Source organism: Chanodichthys erythropterus, chromosome 11 (assembly GCF_024489055.1).
Source record: "Chanodichthys erythropterus isolate Z2021 chromosome 11, ASM2448905v1, whole genome shotgun sequence".
NCBI lineage: Eukaryota > Metazoa > Chordata > Actinopteri > Cypriniformes > Xenocyprididae > Chanodichthys > Chanodichthys erythropterus.
The window spans coordinates 4,711,253-4,734,661 of NC_090231.1; the positions used below are offsets into that span (position 1 = coordinate 4,711,253).

Genomic DNA, 23,409 nt, shown 5'->3' on the forward strand with positions numbered 1-23,409 from the left:
ACATTACTCGTTTTAAATGGTTGGCATGAATTAATTTGATCAATTCTATTTGTTGAATTTAATTAATTATAAATCAAAATATTGAGAAAATCACCTTTAAAGTTTTCCAAATGAAGTCCTTAGCAATGCATATCCACTAACAAAATAAAATTGATATATTTATGGTAGTAAATTTATATATCTTCATAAACATGATCTTTACTTAATATCCTAATGATTTTTGGCATAAAAAATATATATATATATGTATATTGTTGGCTATTGCTACTGGTTTTGTGGTCCAGGGTCACATTTATTAATTTGTTTAATAAATAAACATTTATTAATAAGTTTAATGAATAATAGTTACACAATCAACTTTTACTAAATTGCTTATTAATAAATGTTCACCTTTTGATTATTATTGTTGTCTCTAGTGTCTGATTTTAAATTTTCCAATCCATTTTGGGTTCATTTTAAGCTGGCCATACAATAATTTTTTAACAAAAGTTGGGTTTAATAAAACTGCCCAGCATGTTGGGAAAACATTTAACCCAACTGCTGGGTTAAAACAACACAATCACTGGGTTTGTCCATTTTCAACCCAACTTGGGTTGTTTTTAGAGTGATATATTATCCGAAAACATTATATCCATTATAACCTTTGATAAAGTTTCAGAAATCAAAACTTCAAAAGGTGGCTAAAAAAGTTGACAATAATTGTGTAAATGTTATGAATTATGAACAACACATCACAGAGTCTTAATCGCATAGCCTGAACATATTTCTGAAAGAGTTCCATTGTCCTTAATGGAAATATTTCCTCGTATTACAACACAAGCATGTTCATACAATATAGATTGACGTGATGCTTTTGTTTACACATCATACAAGACTATTACCACATATTCAGGATTGTAAACAGTTCATAAATGTAATAATTCATTGAAAACCCTGTACACTCAACCTCTTAATCTCAATAAATATTGATACTTAAAGTGTTGAGATAATCATAAGTGCTCAGAGGGAACGCTTATGCAACCTTTTAACTTGTTGCTCATGTTCATCTGGATCAAGGTCACAACCATCACAGAGAAAGTGTTCAATACCAGTTTTTCATTGGCTGACTGTAAATGTTTACATTTACACACCCAATCTTAAATACAAGGTACAGCCTTGAATTAGATAGTGGAGTCCAAAAATGTCTTTGAATCAGCTTTAATGAAAATCTACAGATACATGCAAATTACACTTACACAGATTGGCCATTTCTTTGTGCTTTACAAGGCAAACTGCAACTTTCATAGAATAAGCCTGTAGGTATTGTATTAAATGACTCTGTTCCAAAACCTAGTAAGCTGCCTTGCTGTCTGCTACCTACATGAGCAGCTGCCTTGTTAATGAGAGATCCTAACTACAACCAAACTTCATGAATGACTGATATGGAACGCTCTATGTAGGCAGCAACTGGCGCTCAATGGAGTTTCTGCATGTTGCCAAGCTAATGGTGCAATTTTTCTAGGTAAAAACTGACTGAAAGTCCATTTTTAATTACATAACTATATTTTCAGAATTTAATAAAATACACTACAATTTCTCTTAACTCCATACATCATCTTGGATGGATTTATGCTGTTTGGAGTGTCCCCTTTTACTAACATTTTTAGTCATGATGCGTTCCAGACATCTCATAACTCCACTTAACCAATGGTTTCATCATGAAAATGATGCTTCTCGCTGAAGTTGAGGTTTGATCGATTTGCTCTAAATGAGTTGGGTGTCCAACCTCAAGCACAGTTCCAGTTATTTCAAGTAGGAGGTGAGAGAATAGAGTGGTTTTTGTTGGCCAAAACCCAGAAATGAGTTTTGCATGTCCGTTTTCCATTGTCCTGAAGTCAAAGGGTTTTTTTGTTAAATGCCTTAAATGATATTTTCAAGATATTTTATGTTTTATTCTACAACATAAAATGCATCAGTAATACCCACTTGTGATTTTTTGAAACTTTTACTTGTCTTGAAAAAGGTGGTTGATGATAATAAACATTCATCAAATTTTTGATACATAATATATACAAAATTGATTGATACCTTTAAAATATACATCTTTTAAAGGGAGAGCATGCCCCCATAGTTTAACTAAATGCTGTGGTAAACACTGCTAAATAACATTTTATAGATTTTCTTGTTTATTTGGTGTTACATTTTAAATAAAATGTTGAAAATATATTTAAGTTATTATTAGTGTTCTCCTTTTAGAAATTACAGACCCCAATGGTTCTTGAATGTTAGAAGAATGTTGACTGTGGTGTATTTTTATTGAAAAACTACACAAAAAATTAGAAATATTGCCGCAAATTACGAGAAAGGCCGCCGCGAAAGTCAGAAAAATCATGGAGGGATTGATTATTGTTTAAGACTTTCATTTCTCTGAGTGTGTTTTTCTGTATTCTCCATTGTGGATATTTCATGGTGTCAGCCCAGATGCACAGTTCCAGTGGTTATTTTCAAGTAGGAGGTGAGAGAATAGAGTGGTGCAGGGATGACATTTTGTTGGCCAAAACCCAGAAACTAGTCAGCATTTTTGCACTTCCGTTTCCATCGTCCTGAAGTCAATGGGTTTTAAATGGGTCTTAAATTATATTTTCAAGATATGTTTTACTCTACAACATAAAATGCATCAGTAATACCCACTTCTGATTTTTTTTGTGTTTTTTTTGCTCGTCTTGAAAAAGGCGGTTGCTAACAAGTGGTTAATTGGGACTACAGAGGATGTAGTAGACCAAACAGAGGACCAAACAGGTAAACTACTAACTAATCAGCTTTCTCATCCTAGTTGTGTTTGTAACCAAGCACCAGCTCCAACATCCATACATTTACATGTAATAGCACACAAATTTTCAGGGAAATTTTTTTTAAATGACACAATCATGCAACCGTCATGTAGTTTCTTTCTAACTTTACTTATACAAATTGCTAGAAGTAAAGAGTGTTCATTCGTTAAGATTATCGTTGTGAAAAAAAAAAAAAAGTGTAAGAATCATAAACTAAAGTTATAATCAATAATCAAGCTTCTTTCCACCACTGAATAAAAAATAAAAAAAACCTAACTGCGACTTTTTATCTTACAATTCAGACTTTTTTTCCTTGTAATTGCGAGTTTACATCTCACAATTCTGACTTTTTTCCTCCGAATTGCGTGATGTAAACAAAATTGAGTTATAAAGTCAGAATTGCGTGATATAAACTCACAATTGTGTGTTAAAAAGTCAGAATTGTGATATAAACTCGAAATTGACTTTTTTTTTCTCAGAATTGAGCAATATAAAGTCGTAATTGTGTTATAATCAGAATTGAGAGTTATAGTCAGAATTGCGAGTAATAAAATTGTGATATATCTTCACAATTCTGACTTTTTTTCTCAGAACTGTTTACATTTTGCAATTCTGACTTTATAATACACAATTGCGAGTTATAAAGTCAGAATTGCAAGATATAAACTGGCAATTCTGAGAAAAAAAGTAAAAATTTCCCCCTCAGAATTGGATTTTATAACTCACGATTGCACAATTCTGAGAAAAGTCTTTATTTCTCGCAATTGTGAGTTGATATCTCATAAGAGAGAGAGAGAGAGAGAGAGAGAGAGAGATAAAAAGTCACAATTACCTTTTTTTAAATTTTTTATTTAGTGGCAAAATCAAGTTTCCATAATAACACAAAAAAACAATGGAAGAATCCAAAAGAGAATTTGTAGAGGGAACCAGGACGATGCCAACTTCCAGGCTGGAATACAAAAGCACATCATCACTCCAGCACTCTATTCCAAGTTGGGAATTCCTAGTCGTTTGGAACAGTGCATTCTGGGAAAGGATGCATATGATGCTGCATTGATGGTAAGGCAGGATAATAATGCAACCTACCTTTTGAAACAATCTTCGTATTGGTGTGCGCCTACGAGGCCTTAATGCTTCCTATGTGGACAGCTCACTAGGGTTTTTGAACAGAGCCATAATCTCTGTTTTAGATCTACACAGGTTAAACATTGGAGCAGACAAGATCATTGGTGCCAGATGCATTGAGTTTAATGCTGGTCTTGGATTTCTTTTTGGTTAGCTTAGCACTGGGCTTCAGGTACTTGTCCTTGTTGTGAATGACCTGAATGTACTGGTCCGTGCTGCTGTTTTGTTGGTCGCTACTAGACGCCAGTGACGCCGAATCTGACTCGGTCAGCGAAGGCTCCACTTTATGCTTGGTCTTGGGCTTGACATATTGTTCGCCGTACCTGAGAGCCGACTCTGGGCCTCGGATGTTTGTTTGAGAGCAAGGGTGCGAGCCATCGTTCACCCAGTCGTCTTCCTGATCATCCTCTTCTTCGTCGCCATATAAACCCTGCTCCATAGACAACTGACTGTTTATGGCGTCACCAATGTAGAACCGTGCGCTCTGATGGAGGTCCGACAGTGATCGCGGACGGTTCGATCCCCTCCTCGTGCTGCTCTTCGGGTCTTCCTCTACATCCTCCTCTTCCTCGCTGAGGTGTGGCTGGTGGCTGCGGTGAGGGGTACGAGGAATGTAACACTTCACGTTACGTGGATACAGCTCTACAATCTCCGTCGGTTCATCTACTAGGCGGTAATGTCTCGGTACGCGTGTAGTGGAGCGCACAAGCTTCTTGCGAGCTTCATGTTCGTTGACAATGACGTAGCGTGTCGTGTGTGCCCGGCGGCCCACGTAGCTCTGAGCCGTGATTACGCCGGGCTCATTGTGCACGGGCCGGAGGGTTTTCCGAAACACTGGGTCGGAATGGATGTTTTCGCCATACCGTGTGCATGGGTTGTAGGCCATGTTGTGGTGGGACTTGGAGCGGCAGGAACCGCTGGTGCTGCCCAAGTATCCAGAATGCCTGGATATCAGAGAATGCAACATGTGACATGAATATGTATGGTAGTATATATTCACCCTACAGACATTTACCTTTATGATGCAGCTTGTGTTATGTTAAAGGAATAATTCACCCAAAACTTTATTTATTTATTTATTTTTTGTCGTTGTTTACTATGTCATTCCATGCCGTGTATTTTTTTTCTTTCTTTTGAGAAACAAAAAGATTTTAAGCTGAGCTGAATGGTGATTTATGCTGTCAAGGACTAAAAACACCATAAATCACTCTGCCTGTTTTCTTCCTAAGAGTTCATTTTGTGTTTCACAGAAAAAAAGAAAATAATATAAGGTGGGAATGACATGAGGGGTCAGTAAATGATGACAAAATTTTCAGTTTTGGGTGAATTGCCCTCTTAATTAAGTAGTATGAAGTGCACTGCATTTCATGAAATGAAAGGTGAAGCCTAATGAAGTTTTAATCTCAAAGTGCAAGCACTGAAGTTCCCTATCCCTGATCTGCTGCCAGTTGCATAAACATAACCAATATGTTAAGACTGTGCTTAAGTACTAGTATGACCAACTAGCGATTAGTCAAGGGGCAATCAGTGTTACATTTCGGTTTCAAATTAGACCAATCAACGTTTTTATGTACTTGACTTAAATCAGTTATGAACAGTCTTAAAAAATGTGTAACTTGTAAGACTACTCTTTGCAGTTTATGCAACCAGCCCCTAATATGACCGAATAAAGTCTTAAAGTGAAAAAATTTTTTTTTTTTCCCCCTCAAGTTAAGCTCAATGAACAGCATCTACATATTTTTTCCTTTAGTCTACACACAGTGCCAAGTACAATATGAAATGCAGAAAAGTTTTAAGTTACAATATGCAAATATTTTTTTATAGTTGGGAATTAAGTACAGAGCTCCTAAAGGGACAGGGTGGTGGGAAAAAATGATGAGAAACTTTGTGTGTGTTCACAAAACCTTTAGAGCTGTTTGCAAGGGAACGCAAAGTTTCTGCGAGCAAATGCAAAAGTTTTTGCCAGGGAACGCAAAAGTTTCTCGGGGAACGCAAACGTTTTTGCGAGGGAATGCAAAGTTTCTTGGGGGAACGCAAAAGTTTTTGAGAGGGAACGCAAAGTTTCTCACGGGAAAGCAAATGTTTTTGCGAGGGAATGCAGAGTTTTTCTGGGGAACGCAAAAGTTTTTGTGAGGGAACGCAAAGTTTCTCAGGGGAAAGCAAAATTTTTTTTGCAAGGGAATGCAGAGTTTTTCTGGGGAACGCAAAAGTTTTTGCTAGGGAACACAAAGTTTCTCGGGGAACGCAAACAATTTTGTGAGGGAATGCAAAGTTTCTAGGGGAATGCAAAAGTTTTTGTGAGGGAATGCAAACATTTTTCACAAAATTTCTTGGCGGAATGCAAGAGTTGTTTGCAAGGAAACACAAACGTTTTTTTCTTGGAGAACACGAGGGACACCTTTTTGCGAGGGAATGCAATTTTTTTGTGAGGGAGCATTGAAGTATATTTTTTCCTCCCATCTCATATTTTTTTCCTTCATCATGTCCCTTTAGGGGCTCCGTAGTTAAGTGCTCACGGACGAATTGTGTCTTTAACTATGGCATTAATGTTGATTACTACAGAAATTTTGTGCAGGAAAAAAAAAAAAAAAAGAATCAAGAGAAAGATATAAAAAGCAGTAATGCACATACACAATTAGCAAGCCAGTGCTCTGAAGGGTTTAAAAATTTGTATTTTGTTAAAGCACTTAACATTAATTATTCATAAAGAGTTTACTGCAGTTTATGGTTTGGTCTGTAAAGCTGTCTAAATCATCCTTTTGAGCAGGGACTAATTTTCTAAGTGGGTGAACTTCTGGTTATGAATTACTGACATAAATCCTGTTATTGAGTGGGCTTCATGCATATCAAGCGAAAGGCACATGGTATGACATTCCAAAAGTTTGGATGAATTACTTAACACACACACACAACATCAGTAAGTGCTTCTGTCACACTAGTCTTACAGTATGTCAACAAGTATATAGTGGTGGGTGCGGCCGTTTGTAAGCTGAATGTGAACAACCAGCCTATAATGGTAAAATCCACTCACTCATTTTCTTTATAATTCCCATAAATCAAGAGCAAAAAAATATCTTCAAATGAGCTGATTCAGATTCCCCCCTACAATTAATTCTTAAACATTTGCGACCAATCATTTTGTGCCAGACTGCTTCAAAAATGAGGGTTTTTCAATGCTGAATTTTCACAAATGTTGATTCTGAAACATACAAGGCTGAACACCTCTACTGACACTTTTAGTGCGTGAGATTGTCCTGTTTTGTTGTTGCCAGTGTGCCAGGAGCATGAGCTTTTGAAACTCCGCCCTCTTCTCGAAAGGGGGCTGGGAGCAGCAGCTCATTTGCATTTAAAGGGACACACAAAAAATGGCACATTTTTGCTCACCCGCAAAAAGTGTCAATTTTAACAAAAAATGATCTGTGGGGTATTTTGAGCTACAACTTTAGGGACATCAGAGACTTATTTTACATATTGTAAAAAGGGGCATAAAAGGTCCCCTATAATGATGTCATCAGCAACTAGTCAATGTCGATTTGATTTTAATCACATAAATGTCGACTTACTGTAATCCAGTGTTATTATTATTTATTTACTTACTATTATTAATTTTATAAAGTGCTTTTGTAATTTTTATTATTTTTTTTTATTCTATTTAGCTTTATTTTCATTTCAGTTTTAGTAATTAAAAAAAAAAATATGAAAATTACAAGTGTTGTTTTGGCAAGTAACAAATAAATGAATTAAAAAAAAATCATTTTTAATTGTTTTTTAGTTGCTGAAACAATTATTTTTACCTTTAAATAAACAAAACATGAAAATGAAGGCTAAGCAGAAATTATTTTCTGCAGTAATCTACATTATGCCACAAACGCTGTTGACAGAGCTTGATTTGTATTAGAAACAGAATAGGTAGAAACAGATAATCAGACTTCATGAATATACCAAACCTGATGGGTATGTACTCCACTCGTCGCACTTGTCTTTGAGGAACTGAGGGGCTGCTGTACATTCTGAAAGCACTACACAGGCAGAAATGGAGGGCAGTGAAGCTTCATGAACAGCAGATGTATGGAACCTAAGCAGCAGTGAATTGAAATATAAAGCTCTTATACCACAGAGCAGCACAGACCTACTGGCTACGTGCTCCGATTTGTGTTTCTGCCGCACTGGGACAGAGGGACTCCGCGTCGCTCCGGCCGTTCCGGGGACGTCAGCCCGTGAAGCCGACTGGGTTATGGTCCGGATGCTGTTGCCATGCCGGACGGGAGATTCGAAGTTGGTGACGCTACCATTGCGCCGCGGAGGGGGGGTGGAGCGGGCGGACGACTCCACACTAGTGATGTCGCTCTCTTGTTCCGGCTTTTTATCGCCGCCCTCAGGTGCTTGCAGACGTGCTGTAAATCACACATTTACACACCCAAATGTCCAGACAAGCTGATATTGCCATATGATGTTATATATTGTGAGTACATCACACTCAGCGGCCTGAAATGTGCCCCGAAACATTCCCTTGTATTCATAATGAAGATGGTTTATAGACAAAGTACCTGCAGCTAACTGAAATACTTTCTTCTTGTCGTCTGTGCGCTCCTGCAACAGGAAATTTAATTAGTGTTATAAAATAAACTGCTGGAGAAATGAGATTATATGAAATCCAAAGACCTTATCCTGTTTCGCTCGGGTTCCTTATTGTAAATCACGGATTTGCTAAATGAACTGAAATGTATCATAATGATATTCCATTTAGAGTGACTCACGGTCTGCAGCTGCAGTCTCAGCTGGCTGTTGGTGACTTTGAGTGATCTAGCGATGGATTGTAGGTAGTAGATCAGCATGCTGGAAGATACAGTGACAAACAGCACAAGGTTGAGTGCAATGAAGGCATGCTTGCCTGGTCGAATTATGCTGGCTTGACTAAACCAACTTGCTCTTATTGTACAAACAGGGATAAAAGGCTTTTTCTAACTCTCTAATCACAGACCAAAACTTGTAAAAGTAAAAGCTTTCAATCTAAATCCTCCAAACTCAGCTTAGGCATGAGGCTATATGTTCTTCCTAATGTATATCAACCTGTTTTTTTAACGGCAGATTATTAAAAATATCTGAATTTCACATAGATCCCCATTTATTGTTCAAAAGTGGGGGTCAGTACGTTTTTTATTCATGTCTTTTCAGCAAGGATGCATTAAATTGATCAAAAGTGACAGTAAAAACATATATAATGTTACAAAAGATCTATTCATCAAAGAATGCTGAAAAAAAACAAAGCTTTTTGATAATCAGAAATGTTTCTTGAGCAGCAGATCAGCATATTAGAATGATTTCTGAAGGATCATGTGACACTAAAGACTGAAGTAATGATGCTGAAAATTCAGCTTTGATCACAGGAATAAATTACATTTTACTATATATTCAAATAGAAAACAGTCATTTTAAATTGTGATAATATTTCACAATATCACTGTTAAATAAATACAGCCGTGGTGAACAAAAAAAGATAAAAACAATCTCGCAGACCCCGAACATTTGAACTGTAGTAGTAACCATCCAGAACATTTTAATTAATTTTTTTTTAGTCAGGGCTTTGTCAAGCCAACATCAACAATTGTCTTGATGGGCTTTTATTTCCAAGCTCTTTTCCCTGTGGTAATTAAGGTCAGTGTAGATAGAAGTACTTACAATAGTAGGAGCAAAGCAGGCAGCACCACCACAGGACTGGTGACGTAACTCATCACTTTATTGAACCACATCGGGAAGTCGTTGGCAATGGTTTCGGAGATGATGTCGTAAATCTTCTCCTGCCCACTTACAGAGAGGCAGAGAAGATGTGAGGAAATGCAGAAAGACATGTATTTTCATGTAAATTATAACATTTCATGTTAAGCTCAGGAATAATTGATTGTAACTGGTCAATCATTCTGTAATCTATCATATTGACACTAAACTGATTAAACCAGACAAACAATTTTCTTCATATCTCATATCACTCTACTGTCTCTTTCTTGTAACATAACATTTCAACATTTCAGGCATGTGTAGTAATTGAGAGTCCACTAGGCATCACTGCAAAATCCCCCTGGATTTATTTTGCATTAAAGGGTTAGTTCACCCAAAACTGAAAATTCTGTCATTAATTACTTAGTTAATTAATTAGTCATGTGATTTCAGTAAACAAGGCTTTGTTACATCATAAGTGTTTCGAAATTTCACTGGTTTAACATTCATTATTCTGGTCGCATCTGCTTGCTGGTATATAATATGCATAATCAAATCTTTTATTTAGAAAACAAAAAACAAACAAAAAAAAGTGTAGTTTACAGCAGAAACTGCAACAAATGTTCGTGGCAGCTGCCTGTGACTCCTGGCACGAACTCTGGCAGCTGATACATAAAAAAAAGTATAATAATAATAATAATAATAAAGATATGATTTCAAGCAGTTTCATATATGCAATTTGCAATGTACCATCTATGCCATATCTCTGCATTTCCACTAGTGTCACCAAACAAAATGGCAAGAACCACTTAAATCTATGGTAACACTTTATTTTAGGGTCTTTTAACTAGTTGCTTATTAGCTTGCATATTACTAGGAGATTGGCTGTTTATTAGTACTTATTAAGCACATATTAATGCCTTATTCTACATTCTTAATCCTACCCAATACCTAAACTTAACAACTACCTTATTATCTATTAATGAGCAGTAATTAGGCATTAATTGAGGCGTTTATTAAGTCATAGTTAATAGTGAATATGTGTTCCCTATACTAAAGTGTTATCAAAACTTTTTAAGGGTAGTCAACCACGAATCGTTTGCTTATAGCGGCCTTTGCAGATCTCTGGGATCCGTGAAAGTATTTCAATGTCCCGAAAAAATTATATACATCACCTTGAATGACATTAGATTCAAACGCCATCCCATATTATTTACCTGAATGGTCCACAGTACTGAGACGGCCGGTACCTCACGATGGCAAAAATGGTCGGTAACATACACAGGAAAAGCATGAAGAGAAGCATCGCCAGATAGAAGTTATTTGATCTGGGGAATAAAATTAAAAACAATCCCAGTAAAGGACTAACTCAGATACACAATGAAACTACAATGATTTGACCATTTCATAATATCTGATGATAAGTTTTACACTCCACGCCTGCAGTGACATGATTCCTTTATATCGTATCAAACCCAGCAGTATTGCTGAAGATGATATATGTTTAGGCTAGACTGTAATGTTTCGCCTCACATCTGTGACTGACTGATAAAGCTTCGATGAAGATGCAATTGCATTAATCTTAAAGAGACGCTTTGACACACTGAAGTATGCACTGCTATCTTCTGTACTCACCACACTGGAAAATGAGAGGGGTTTGGATTCAGTGAAGCAGAGAACAAAAGCGTACCGTTCATAGAGTCCCTGATCCGTACACCGAATGCTCGCCAATTTTAAATTAATCTCACAGCTCGTAAAAAAACGAAAATGGTTTCACATTACAGCTCTTGTCAGAGGAATTTACACTCCAGCCATTTTAATCTTCAAAAACGTTGTTTTACCAGCAACCAGAAACATGTAGAAATAGGTTGGAGAGGCTTTCAAGCTAAGAAAGATGTAGAAAACACAGTTATTCGTTGCAATTTAAGCCTGTCAAAAGCCTGTCAAACTTGGTGTAGGTTAAAGACCCCCTGTGGTGAAAATCAAGTTTTTAATGTTGTTTATATGTCTATGTGATGTTTTTGAAATGCTTTAAGACAAATCACGTGCAAAATCATCACATGTTCAAACACAATTGCTGAGTATTTTCTTTTTAAAACTGCAGTGAACCAAGGAAAGTCTCAAAAACACGTTTTGAAATCGCTGGTGTTTCTGACGTCACAAACTACATTGTAACCAGTAATGGGAATAACGGCGTTATAAATAAACTGTGTTAGTAACTTTTTTCAGTAATGAGTAATCAAACGAAATTACTTTTTTCTCCCGTTACAACGCTGTTACCGTTACTGGCAAAAAAATGCCGCGTTACTATAATTGAGCTCACTGAAGCGGTTAGGCTCTCTCTCAGCCATAGGACCTGCAAAGGTTTTTCTCTGGTGTGCGCTGCGGTTATACACAAATATAATTTTAAACTGATAATAATGAACGATGCTCTGTGTGTGTCTGTGAACATGCGAGCTGAGCTCAAAACCAGAATACCCTTTGTGACATGCTGGATCGATAAATATGTGAAATAAGTTTTTCTAGTCGACTAGTAGTTATTCATTTAAGCAATTAGTTGACTAATCACATTTATATTAATTTAATTTCTTAAATACTGGAGAGAATAAACCATAATAATGAGCGTTTATGTAATATAGTCTATAGGATTCAAGCGCACGCATAAAGCTTGCCATAAAGAACCGGCAAAAAATGTAATAATTATGAATGTGACCAAAACATCAAGGAGACATTTTAATTGTTTATTAATAAAGTAATGTTTTCTGAATCAGTGTCGGCTGCAAAGATGAAGTTGACATTGCTGACTCTCATCATCTCTGCATATACTGGACACGCCTAGAGAGAGAATGTACATTTCATTCGGATTAGGCTACATAATCAGAGTAGCCTATTTCTTTTCATTTTTAACCATTTCGTTTTAAAGTAGATATTTCAAGCTTTCTATAGATATTTTTCTCATGTCTGCGAGGCGAGCAGCTGATTAGTTTCGGTTCATTTAGCCTGTAAGACGTGCTCCAGTTCACGTGCAAGTGATCGCGCCGGCGCCATGATTATATTGTCATGATTATATTATATATTTATTAAATCCAGGCAATTGGTTGATGAAACATTGATTAAAATTAAGATACAATTTTTACAAAACGAAATTCACTTTAAAGAAAGGCTTTCTACAAAACATAACTTAAAGAAGTGGTCGAAATCATGTCTGACCCACTCCATGACTCCCGATATATTGCGCATCTTATGATGCTCTTACTCATGCTGTTCACTTTTCATAATCAAGTAAATGAATTTAAAACATAACATAGGACTAATCCTGTGCATTTAGCAATATAGCGGGTGAATTATGTATATGAGGTATGTTACGATGCTACAATGAACTTCTCCTTTGATGTGGAGACGTCAGAGTTGTTCAAAACGTTTCTAAGCATGCTGATTTTTATAAGGCAGACCGAGATGGCGAACGGGAACATGGTTTGTGTAGCATTAACAACACATTATTTGGTAACGTAGTTAAGCAAAAGGCCTATTAATTATTGTTATGTGTACGTCGACGTTGTAGAAAGTGATAAATAAAACGCAGCTGACCGAGTGGATATTCTGAGCTTCTGTGAGTGAGTGAAGGCGGGGCTAATTTGCATATTCATGCATCTGCTTATACTAAATGAAGCAAGGGTGTTAGATTCAAGCTATTTTAAAGCATCTGTCTTGTAATAATTACAAACTAATAATAATAAAACCTGTAAATATCTTAAATAAAAAAATTCAGGAAATATTTAATATTCAAATGAATATATAATATCAAAATAATATTTTACATTTCAAGGAAATAACAGACTCAAAACAATTCAACAGCTCTAAATTGTTTTTAAGTTGAGTCCCAAAAAACGCATGTTGCAGTAATCACAAACAAATAGAAAGTATGAAAGTCCTGCAAATGCAAACAGTTAAACTACAAATTAACTGGAATTGCATCCAGCTCAACTGGCCCAGGGATTTATGAAACTAGTGTAAGCAAATTATAGCAGATTGTCGTAGGTCAGCTACACTCGTGTCAGATCCACAGTAAATTAATGTCTACCCTCTGATGACCTCATTCTGCCTCACTGACCTGGAGGCCTTAAAGACCTGCTGATGGGGGACGTTACAGGTCAGCACAGCCCAGCTCCGCAGGTACATCAGCCCAATGAGCTTCAGGACGTTAAAGGCGGGCAGACAGGGAGAAAAGAATGCTCCCATCCTACAGGGGGAGAGAAAGACAGGAAAGATTTATTTCCCCTCTTAAAGGAGTTCTGCTTGTGCACATAGAGCTCCGGAAAAGTCATTATTGTGGGATTAAAAAGCTGAAGGGCAATGGAGCACCACAGCAAAAGTACAGTTTATTGCAGATATAGATAGATACGCTTATGTATAACAATACACAGAGAGATATCGGGTATTTTAAATATATGTGTGTATCAGAGATAAACAGCAGTCACAATTAATTAAAAATAATCATTGTGATGCATTTCTTTTGATATTATAATCATGATCATGTCAAAGATAATGTGCAGACAAATGGATAAATCATCACTTACCATATCATTCCCTGGTTGTATATCAGATGAAGGACATTTTCAGCTATTTTAAATTCACCATATTCTGGCTGGAAAGGGAATATAATTTATTCATACATGTTATAGAGCAGGGATTGATGTGAGAGTTGTTGAAAAGCTAATAATTAATTAAATCATAACAATTTAAAATAAATAATACTGACAATGAAACACTTACTAAAACATGTGTCAAGTTTTATGTGATTACCTGTATGTCATGTGACCATCAGAGAACCATGAACATCCGAATGTGTTGTTATTTTATATCAAATATTACTTCAAGTAAATATTTTAGGTCAAAGGGGTTCGGCCGACAAAAATAAATACATACATAAATAAATAAAGTTTAGAAATCCCTATTATAGAAAATGTAGGATACAAGTAATAAGTTTACTTCTTTAGTCGTATCACACTTGAAATAGTACATATTTTCTGCAGATGCCCCATTTAATTTGACATAAATAAAAATGTGTTTTTGTCCAGTAGAATTTTTTTTTCATTCAACATCAAGGTTCTCAACAAAACAACTCAATAAATAGACTGTATGTTTATAACGCCTTGTTTTAAATGAAAAAAAAAGAGGAGATGTATTACTAAGGTCTATTATAAATGCATTACTATAAATTTCTATGTTTTCATACTCTGAGAGATTAATGACTTTTAAAGGGGTCATGAACTGCGTCGTTTTAATGTTTTATGATGTTTCCTGGGGTGCACTTATAATGTCAGTATGATTTTTACATCAAAAATTGTCATAATTTAGAAATAAAAGGCATTTTTCCAACCCTGATTATATCCCTCGGATTTGAATGCTCTGTTTTAAGGGGCGTGTCTGCTGTGAGACTTCAGTGTAAACGCCCACTGCTGTGATTGGCTGACACCTTTCCATTTGAAATAGCTAAGTGTTACTCTCTCGAAAGCTTTTAGCACGTTTTTACTATTACAGTTCTCAAGGTTTACTCACTGATAAACTCACACTGTTTGATTGACAGCTCCATGACTGTAAAGAAAGCGTTTCTATATATAATTTAATCACAGTTTAAATAACTCGATTATTTTCATCCTACTAAGAGAAACAACATGAAGTTGACCATTTAGGTTTGATTTACTGACACGTAAGAACATCTGACTGCACATGAATCACTAATATCAGATCAGGCATTAGAATGAACACAGTTACTGACATGTTGTTGCATTACTGTCGAGTCCATATCATTAAAGTCTGTTTGCAAAGACTGCGCCGAAATGCGATTGATTTACCAAATAATCCACAGTGAAATGTGCTGAATACAAATAAATAAAGCTCAACTGAGACATTCACATTGTTGAAAATAAATAACCATATTCCTAGCATAAGGATCCATTGAAAGGTAATGTTATTTTAGTCCTGTATCGCTCTTCTCTCCTCATCTCACGAACACGACGGTGGGTGGGGCTAATGATGCAATGATGAAGTAGGCGTTGATTTCTTCTGCAGAGGCAGTCTTTTGTTGCACTATTACGTAATAAAGAGGCACATTCCACAACAAGTTGTTATCTGGCCTTGGTTACAATAAAAGCTGTTTTTGGACTTAAAGAAGGTTTTCAGTTCTGAAATTTACAGGATATTCTTATAGTACGATGACCTCTTATTTATCAAAAGCTCAAGGAAAAGTTGATTTCTCAGTTCATGACCCCTTTAAAAGGAACAAATATCTCCCTATCATAATCAACAGCACATCACAGATGCTGACGGACATGTTAAAATACCTTATTCCATCTTAACAGGTGACGAATAAAAGTAGTTATTGTTCACAAATCTGCTTGGAAAAACCTCTCAAAGTGTGTTTTTGAACAGACTTACAAACTTGCTCTCCAAGTCCCAACAGCAGCAGTCACTCAAGTATCGAACCACCAGTCCCCGAATAAAATCAATGAGCAGGATACTCGCCACCGTGAAGATCATATCAATGATGGAGAGCTTCAACATCTCCTGTAAATAAGATAAACAAAATAAACTGCCTGCATTTACCTTGTGAGGGTGCAATTTTACCCCTCCACAGACCATCAGTATCTCCAAGCACGATGCTAAATCAGATCTTTGGATTTAAACCAAGAGAAAGACAGCAAACCTGACAGCAGTTTCATTAAATGAAAGCCGGGCTGGATATTTCAACCCACACATCCAATCTACATTCATCTCCTCTAGAAGGAAACATTGATATTGTAATGCTTCTGTATAATGTGTCTGTATAGATCTCAGAAACAACATCGAGTGTGTCTGAGTACAAAAGATTTCTGTTTCAAATAAATGCTGTTCTTTTAAACTTTCTATTCATGAAAGAATCCAGAACAAAATGTTTCTTGAGCAGCAAATCATCATATTAGAATGATTTCTGAAGGATCATGTGACACTGAAGACTGGAGTAATGATGCTGAAAATTCAGATTTGATCACAGGAATAAATACTATATATTCAAATAGAAAACAGTTGTTTTAAATTGTAATAATATTTCACAATGTTTTTACTGTATTTTTGACTTCAACAATCTTACCGACCCCAAACTTTCGAAGTCTTGTAGTGTACATACATAAATTTCGTGAGATAATCATTATATCATTATATTTTAATAGCTTTGTTTTGCTTGGTCCTATTTTAAGACTGAAACAAGTCATTGAGTTAAAAAAAAAAAATGTAGAGGAACTTTCTAATTTATTGAATCACTTGGAATAACAATGAATCATTGTGCCCAATAACAACCAGAATGAAGAAAGTAAAGAGGGTCAGTTTTGTTTTCAAGTTTCACTTCAAGAACAGGTACCTTCAGCAGTGAACTGAAGAAATGTGTTAAGTGATGATCCCATGGCTAGTGCCTATGAAGGGTCCAGCCAGGGGCCTGTACCATGATGATAGTTCAACATAGTTTCAAGTTGACAAAACCAAACCAATTCAATCAGGCTTTGTTGGTACCATGACGCTGATCATCATGACTTTCTCTGTCAACTCAGGCTTTGATTCTGACTTCATGGAGCATGTGTGGCATCAGTAGCAAACAGCCAATCACATGCATTGAGAGATCATGAGAGAATTGAACATTATGAATTATATATTTACACAGCAAGAAGAAAATATGTTGCTATATCAGTGAAAGTGAGAGTTGTGAATATAGTTGATAATAAATATATAGGTATACACAGGGTGCAATTTATGAAAAAACAGAGGGGGGGATGTTTTGATTTTTTTTTTTTTTTAATTTGTTAAAAACCACAGTAGAGCTATATACTATTTTTGGCAGCTGTTACAGAAACATTTTTACAAAAAAAATCTGATTTAACCTTGAGATTTGAAGTATTAGATAGCTTAGATATTGCAACACTACAATGACAATTGTAGTCAATCGGTAGTTATTAATAGAATAACGAGACACAAACCTTTATATTCAATCGCGTTTGTCCCCATTTATTTTTGATCAGTGCATACACATACAAACTTTTTGTCCAAAAGTGCGCACATTTGTAAAAATCAGTGGTGGGCATAGATTTTTTTTTTTTAATCTAGATTAATCTCACTGTAATCTTGGAATTAATGGAGTTAAACTTGAAAAATTGTGTATATTGACATCTTTCCGTGTTTGAAACAACACTGATTCTCATGTTCATTCATGTTTATTTAATGCTATAAATGGATTCGTAGGAAGAGATGATTGGTTTACGAGCCTCTTGAGCTGAGGCGCTACAGCAATCTTTCACGACCATGGACACGACACATTAAAGAGCAACAAAACGGTTACCTTTTGCGTGCTCGTCGTCACCTAACGTTACCTTTTGCGTGCTCGTCGTCACCTAACGTTACCTTTTGCTTGCTCGCCGTCAGCTAACGTTACCTTTTGCTTGCTCGCCGTCAGCTAACGTTACCTTTTGCGTGCTCGTCGTCACCTAACGTTACCTTTTGCTTGCTCGTCGTCAGCTAACGTTACCTTTTGCGTGCTCGTCGTCACCTAACGTTACCTTTTGCGTGCTCGTCGTCAGCTAACGTTACCTTTTGCGTGCTCGTCGTCAGCTAACGTTACCTTTTGCGTGCTCGCCGTCAGCTAACGTTACCTTTTGCGTGCTCGTCGTCACCTAACGTTACCTTTTGCGTGCTCGTCGTCACCTAACGTTACCTTTTGCGCGCTTGCCGTCACCTAACGTTACCTTTTGCTTGCTCGTCGTCACCTAACGTTACCTTTTGCTTGCTCGCCGTCAGCTAACGTTACCTTTTGCGTGCTCGTCGTCACCTAACGGTACCTTTTGCTTGCTCGTCGTCAGCTAACGTTACCTTTTGCGTGCTCGTCGTCAGCTAACGTTACCTTTTGCGTGCTCGTCGTCAGCTAACGTTACCTTTTGCGTGCTCGCCGTCAGCTAACGTTACCTTTTGCGTGCTCGTCGTCACCTAACGTTACCTTTTGCGTGCTCGTCGTCAGCTAACGTTACCTTTTGCGTGCTCGTCGTCAGCTAACGTTACCTTTTGCGTGCTCGTCGTCAGCTAACGTTACCTTTTGCGTGCTCGCCGTCACCTAACGTTACCTTTTGCTTGCTCGTCGTCACCTAACGTTACCTTTTGCGTGCTCGTCGTCACCTAACGTTACCTTTTGCTTGCTTGCCGTCAGCTAACGTTACCTTTTGCGTGCTCGTCGTCAGCTAACGTTACCTTTTGCGTGCTCGTCGTCAGCTAACGTTACCTTTTGCGTGCTCGTCGTCAGCTAACGTTACCTTTTGCGTGCTCGTCGTCAGCTAACGTTACCTTTTGCGTGCTCGCCGTCACCTAACGTTACCTTTTGCTTGCTCGTCGTCAGCTAACGTTACCTTTTGCGTGCTCGTCGTCACCTAACGTTACCTTTTGCTTGCTCGTCGTCAGCTAACGTTACCTTTTGCGTGCTCGTCGTCAGCTAACGTTACCTTTTGCGTGCTCGCCGTCACCTAACGTTACCTTTTGCTTGCTCGTCGTCAGCTAACGTTACCTTTTGCGTGCTCGTCGTCACCTAACGTTACCTTTTGCTTGCTCGTCGTCAGCTAACGTTACCTTTTGCGTGCTCGCCGTCACCTAACGTTACCTTTTGCTTGCTCGTCGTCAGCTAACGTTACCTTTTGCGTGCTCGTCGTCACCTAACGTTACCTTTTGCTTGCTCGTCGTCACCTAACGTTACCTTTTGCTTGCTCGTCGTCAGCTAACGTTACCTTTTGCGTGCTCGTCGTCACCTAACGTTACCTTTTGCGTGCTCGTCGTCACCTAACGTTACCTTTTGCGTGCTCGTCGTCACCTAACGTTACCTTTTGCGTGCTCGCCGTCACCTAACGTTACCTTTTGCTTGCTCGTCGTCAGCTAACGTTACCTTTTGCGTGCTCGTCGTCAGCTAACGTTACCTTTTGCGTGCTCGTCGTCAGCTAACGTTACCTTTTGCTTGCTCGTCGTCAGCTAACGTTACCTTTTGCGTGCTCGTCGTCAGCTAACGTTACCTTTTGCGTGCTCGTCGTCAGCTAACGTTACCTTTTGCGTGCTCGTCGTCAGCTAACGTTACCTTTTGCGTGCTCGCCGTCACCTAACGTTACCTTTTGCTTGCTCGTCGTCAGCTAACGTTACCTTTTGCTTGCTCGTCGTCAGCTAACGTTACCTTTTGCGTGCTCGTCGTCACCTAACGTTACCTTTTGCGTGCTCGTCGTCACCTAACGTTACCTTTTGCTTGCTCGTCGTCAGCTAACGTTACCTTTTGCGTGCTCGTCATCAGCTAACGTTACCTTTTGCGTGCTCGTCGTCAGCTAACGTTACCTTTTGCGTGCTCGTCATCAGCTAACGTTACCTTTTGCGTGCTCGTCGTCAGCTAACGTTACCTTTTGCGTGCTCGTCGTCAGCTAACGTTACCTTTTGCTTGCTCGTCGCCCCCACCGGGGATAAAAATAATTCAGCAGAGGCAGGGATACATAAACCAGAAGGTGGGAAATCCCCCCCATCCCCCCATTTCCCCATCCCCCCCCCTACAAATCGATACATCGAACATGTATGCTCACGTGTAGTCATTTTTGAAGCTTTCTCTACCAATTCCATATCTTATTTATATGATATATTATCTGTGTATAATTATGTTCATTTAAGCAGATGTGCCACTTTCATGGTGTTTAAAACCCAGGCCTGGCACAAACTAAACTGAAACATAGCTAGCTATCCCCCTAAACTGGCTTTATGGTACAGGCCCCAGGAGTGGACACCAGCAAAGTCCCTGAGAGCAATGATTTCCATGTGAAGGAGTACCTGACCGACATATGTTTCCCAGCAGGGGTCTTGCTGTGATCTGGTGTTGTACTCATAGAGGACGGTCTGGTTTAGCAGAGCCTGCATTCTCATTGGCTGTCTGGAGGATGTGGTGCTCTTGATAGTGGTCATGCTGTTGTTGAGGTCCAGAAGAGTCATGGTCAGTGTGCTGTTCCTCTGCTCCGTCATATCCGGGACAATGGTGGACAGGTTGTCCTCAGTAGGCTGGGAAATGGTTGCTAGGTACGATGTTGAGTCAGACAGGTTTCCTGGACCCACAGGAATCTAGAATTATTCATACATATGTATGATTCATGTTAGTTTTTTTTTATGTTACATTTAATTTTTCTATCTAAAGAATTATAAATATCTGAATAATTTCATTGCACAGAAATCAATCGTTTGATGTTCAATGAATGTTCAATAAAACATAATAACAAAATATATTATATATATATTATATATTATAGCTTTCCTGTAGCTCAGTGGTTAGAGCATGGCACTAGCAGTGCCAAGGTCATGGGTTCGATCCCAGGGATTGCACATACTCAGATACAAATGTGTAGTATAATGCAATGTAAGTCGCTTTGGATAAAAGCGTCTGCCAAATGCATAAATGTAAATGTAAATGTATATGAGGGAAGAACAAAAACACTAAACGTAAGGTATTTATCTGACAAAATTCAGAATAATTCTGAAGTGAACTATTCCTTTAATTAAATTAATAGTAAGTAGAGCTAAATAAAAATTAAAAAAATAATCGACTTTTAAGAAAAATATAATAATAATAATAATAATAATAATTATATTGTACAACAGAACAGTAAAATGAAAATACTACTATTTATAGCTGTCTTAATTTTTTCATTTTCAAACCAATGAGCTTTTTTTTGGACAGAAACCCGCTTCAAGTTTGGGAAGATGATTAGCACATGTTTCGTTTCCAAATGCATATTATAAGCGACCCAAACTAAGAGCAGATGCAGAGATGAAGTTCACGTGGAGCAGCATTTACTGTGAACCGAGCTGCTCTGAGACACTAAAGCACTGGATCACGATCAGTGTTGGGTAAGTTACTTCAAAAAAGTAATTAATTACTAATTACATCATCAATGTTGTATATAAAATACTTTTCTAATTACTCTGTCTGAAAAGTAATTTAATTACTCAATAAGTAACTTACTAATTACTTCTTAAAATCCCTATAAACATTGACCAGATTGACAATAGAAAGGAAACCCTTTTAATAATTTAAATATGAGTCAAACATGGAATAGTTTAGCCTTTTAAAACTTTTTAAAACATTTTAACTTTATTAAAACATACTATAATACTTTTATTTACTTTATAATACTTCTCTTTTTCTTTTTTTTTTAAGTAACAAATGGGGATGTCTCTATACCAAAAATCTAGTATCCGGTACTGATACCACCAAAAGCGCACAATACTCAACACATAAGTCGATACCACAGTAAAGATATCTAAAAATACAAATACTGTAAAACAATGCTATATATATATATATATATATATATATATATATATATATATATATATATATATATATATATATATATATATATATATATATATATATATATATATATATATATATATATATATATATATATATATATATATTATATATATAAATATAAATATTTTTTTTTTTTTTTTTTTTTTTTTTTTGCAGGTAGGTCTAATAGTAGTAAGTAAAAATACCACAGAAATTGAATAATCAAATATAAAGAAACACTCTGAAACACACAGCGCATACATTTATTTAAATTAAATCACAGCTTTTGCTATTAAGTTATATTTCGGTTTTACTTTAGTCAATCGTGCAGCCTTAGAGAAAAGGTTGTGAGTTAAACAAGTATATAATTGTGACTCACAGCAGAGCTCATACTGTTGACTTTATCCAGCAGGGCAATAATCAGACTGTAGAGGTTTCCCAGGTACAACACCAGAACTCTAAACAACAAAAAAGGCATATTTCTCTTTTAATAAACAAAATACAAAAGAGGTAGAGTCAAACCAGAGCAATTACAGTGTTCAAACAGTGATTTTCTTACCTGGCAAGCTGGAAGCGGAGACTGGTTCTGGGGTGGTACATCTCCAACTGGGCCACGAGCTCAAAGGCTGAAGGAGCGATCATTGTGATGAGGGACACCACCACACTCACCTGATGAAGAAACCCAATACATAAACATCTTCCTCAGATACACAACGCACAATCACTAACACTTGATAAACAATATGCATGTGGCAGACATAAGAAGAAGCAGCAGCAAGAAGAATTAAATAAGAAGAAGATTAAAAACAATTAGATAATAATACTAATACAAATAAATTAATAATATGAAGATAATTATACAAATAAGTAGAATTATTATTATTATTATTAATAATAATAATAATACAATAATAACATGGAAAAAAAATTGCAAAAGCAATAATAAAAAAAAGTTAAATAAGTAGATCAATTACTATTATTTAATTATCTACAATATTATTTAATTATCCGCCACTTTTATTAGTTCTTATATTCTTCTTATAATTCATTAATTACTGTTTATATTATTAATAATAATAATAATAATAATAATAATAATAATAATAATAAATGTGGCAGATAATTAAATAATATTCAGTTGAAAAAAATAAGATGAATAAGGAAAAATAATATAAATAATAATAAAAATAATAACAATATGAAGAAGACGAATAAGTAGAAGAATTAAATAATAATAATAATGATAATGATGATAATAATAATAATAATAATAATAATAATAATGAGATGAAGAAAATAAGATGAACAAAAATATTAAAGGAGAAGTAGTAGAAGAATTAAATAAGAATAATAACAGCAACAAAAATGTGGCGATTAAATTAA

At 36.5% G+C, this 23,409-nt stretch overlaps 1 protein-coding gene across 1 annotated transcript in view; it reads right to left on the minus strand.

The window, feature by feature from the left end:
- Positions 1–4,011: 4,011 nt before the first annotated feature.
- Positions 4,012–23,409, minus strand: part of LOC137030693 (transmembrane channel-like protein 3) — a 105,794-nt gene continuing 86,396 nt past the window's right edge. The window contains exons 14-26 of the mRNA XM_067401132.1: positions 22,586–22,695; positions 22,406–22,484; positions 20,511–20,795; positions 16,089–16,217; positions 14,228–14,295; positions 13,762–13,890; positions 10,868–10,978; positions 9,615–9,740; positions 8,693–8,771; positions 8,483–8,525; positions 8,065–8,329; positions 7,883–7,954; positions 4,012–4,879 (exon numbers count right to left, since the gene is read on the minus strand). Coding sequence (XP_067257233.1) covers positions 4,012–4,879; positions 7,883–7,954; positions 8,065–8,329; positions 8,483–8,525; positions 8,693–8,771; positions 9,615–9,740; positions 10,868–10,978; positions 13,762–13,890; positions 14,228–14,295; positions 16,089–16,217; positions 20,511–20,795; positions 22,406–22,484; positions 22,586–22,695 — 2,364 coding nt within the window. The remainder of the gene's footprint in view (positions 4,880–7,882; positions 7,955–8,064; positions 8,330–8,482; positions 8,526–8,692; positions 8,772–9,614; positions 9,741–10,867; positions 10,979–13,761; positions 13,891–14,227; positions 14,296–16,088; positions 16,218–20,510; positions 20,796–22,405; positions 22,485–22,585; positions 22,696–23,409) is intronic.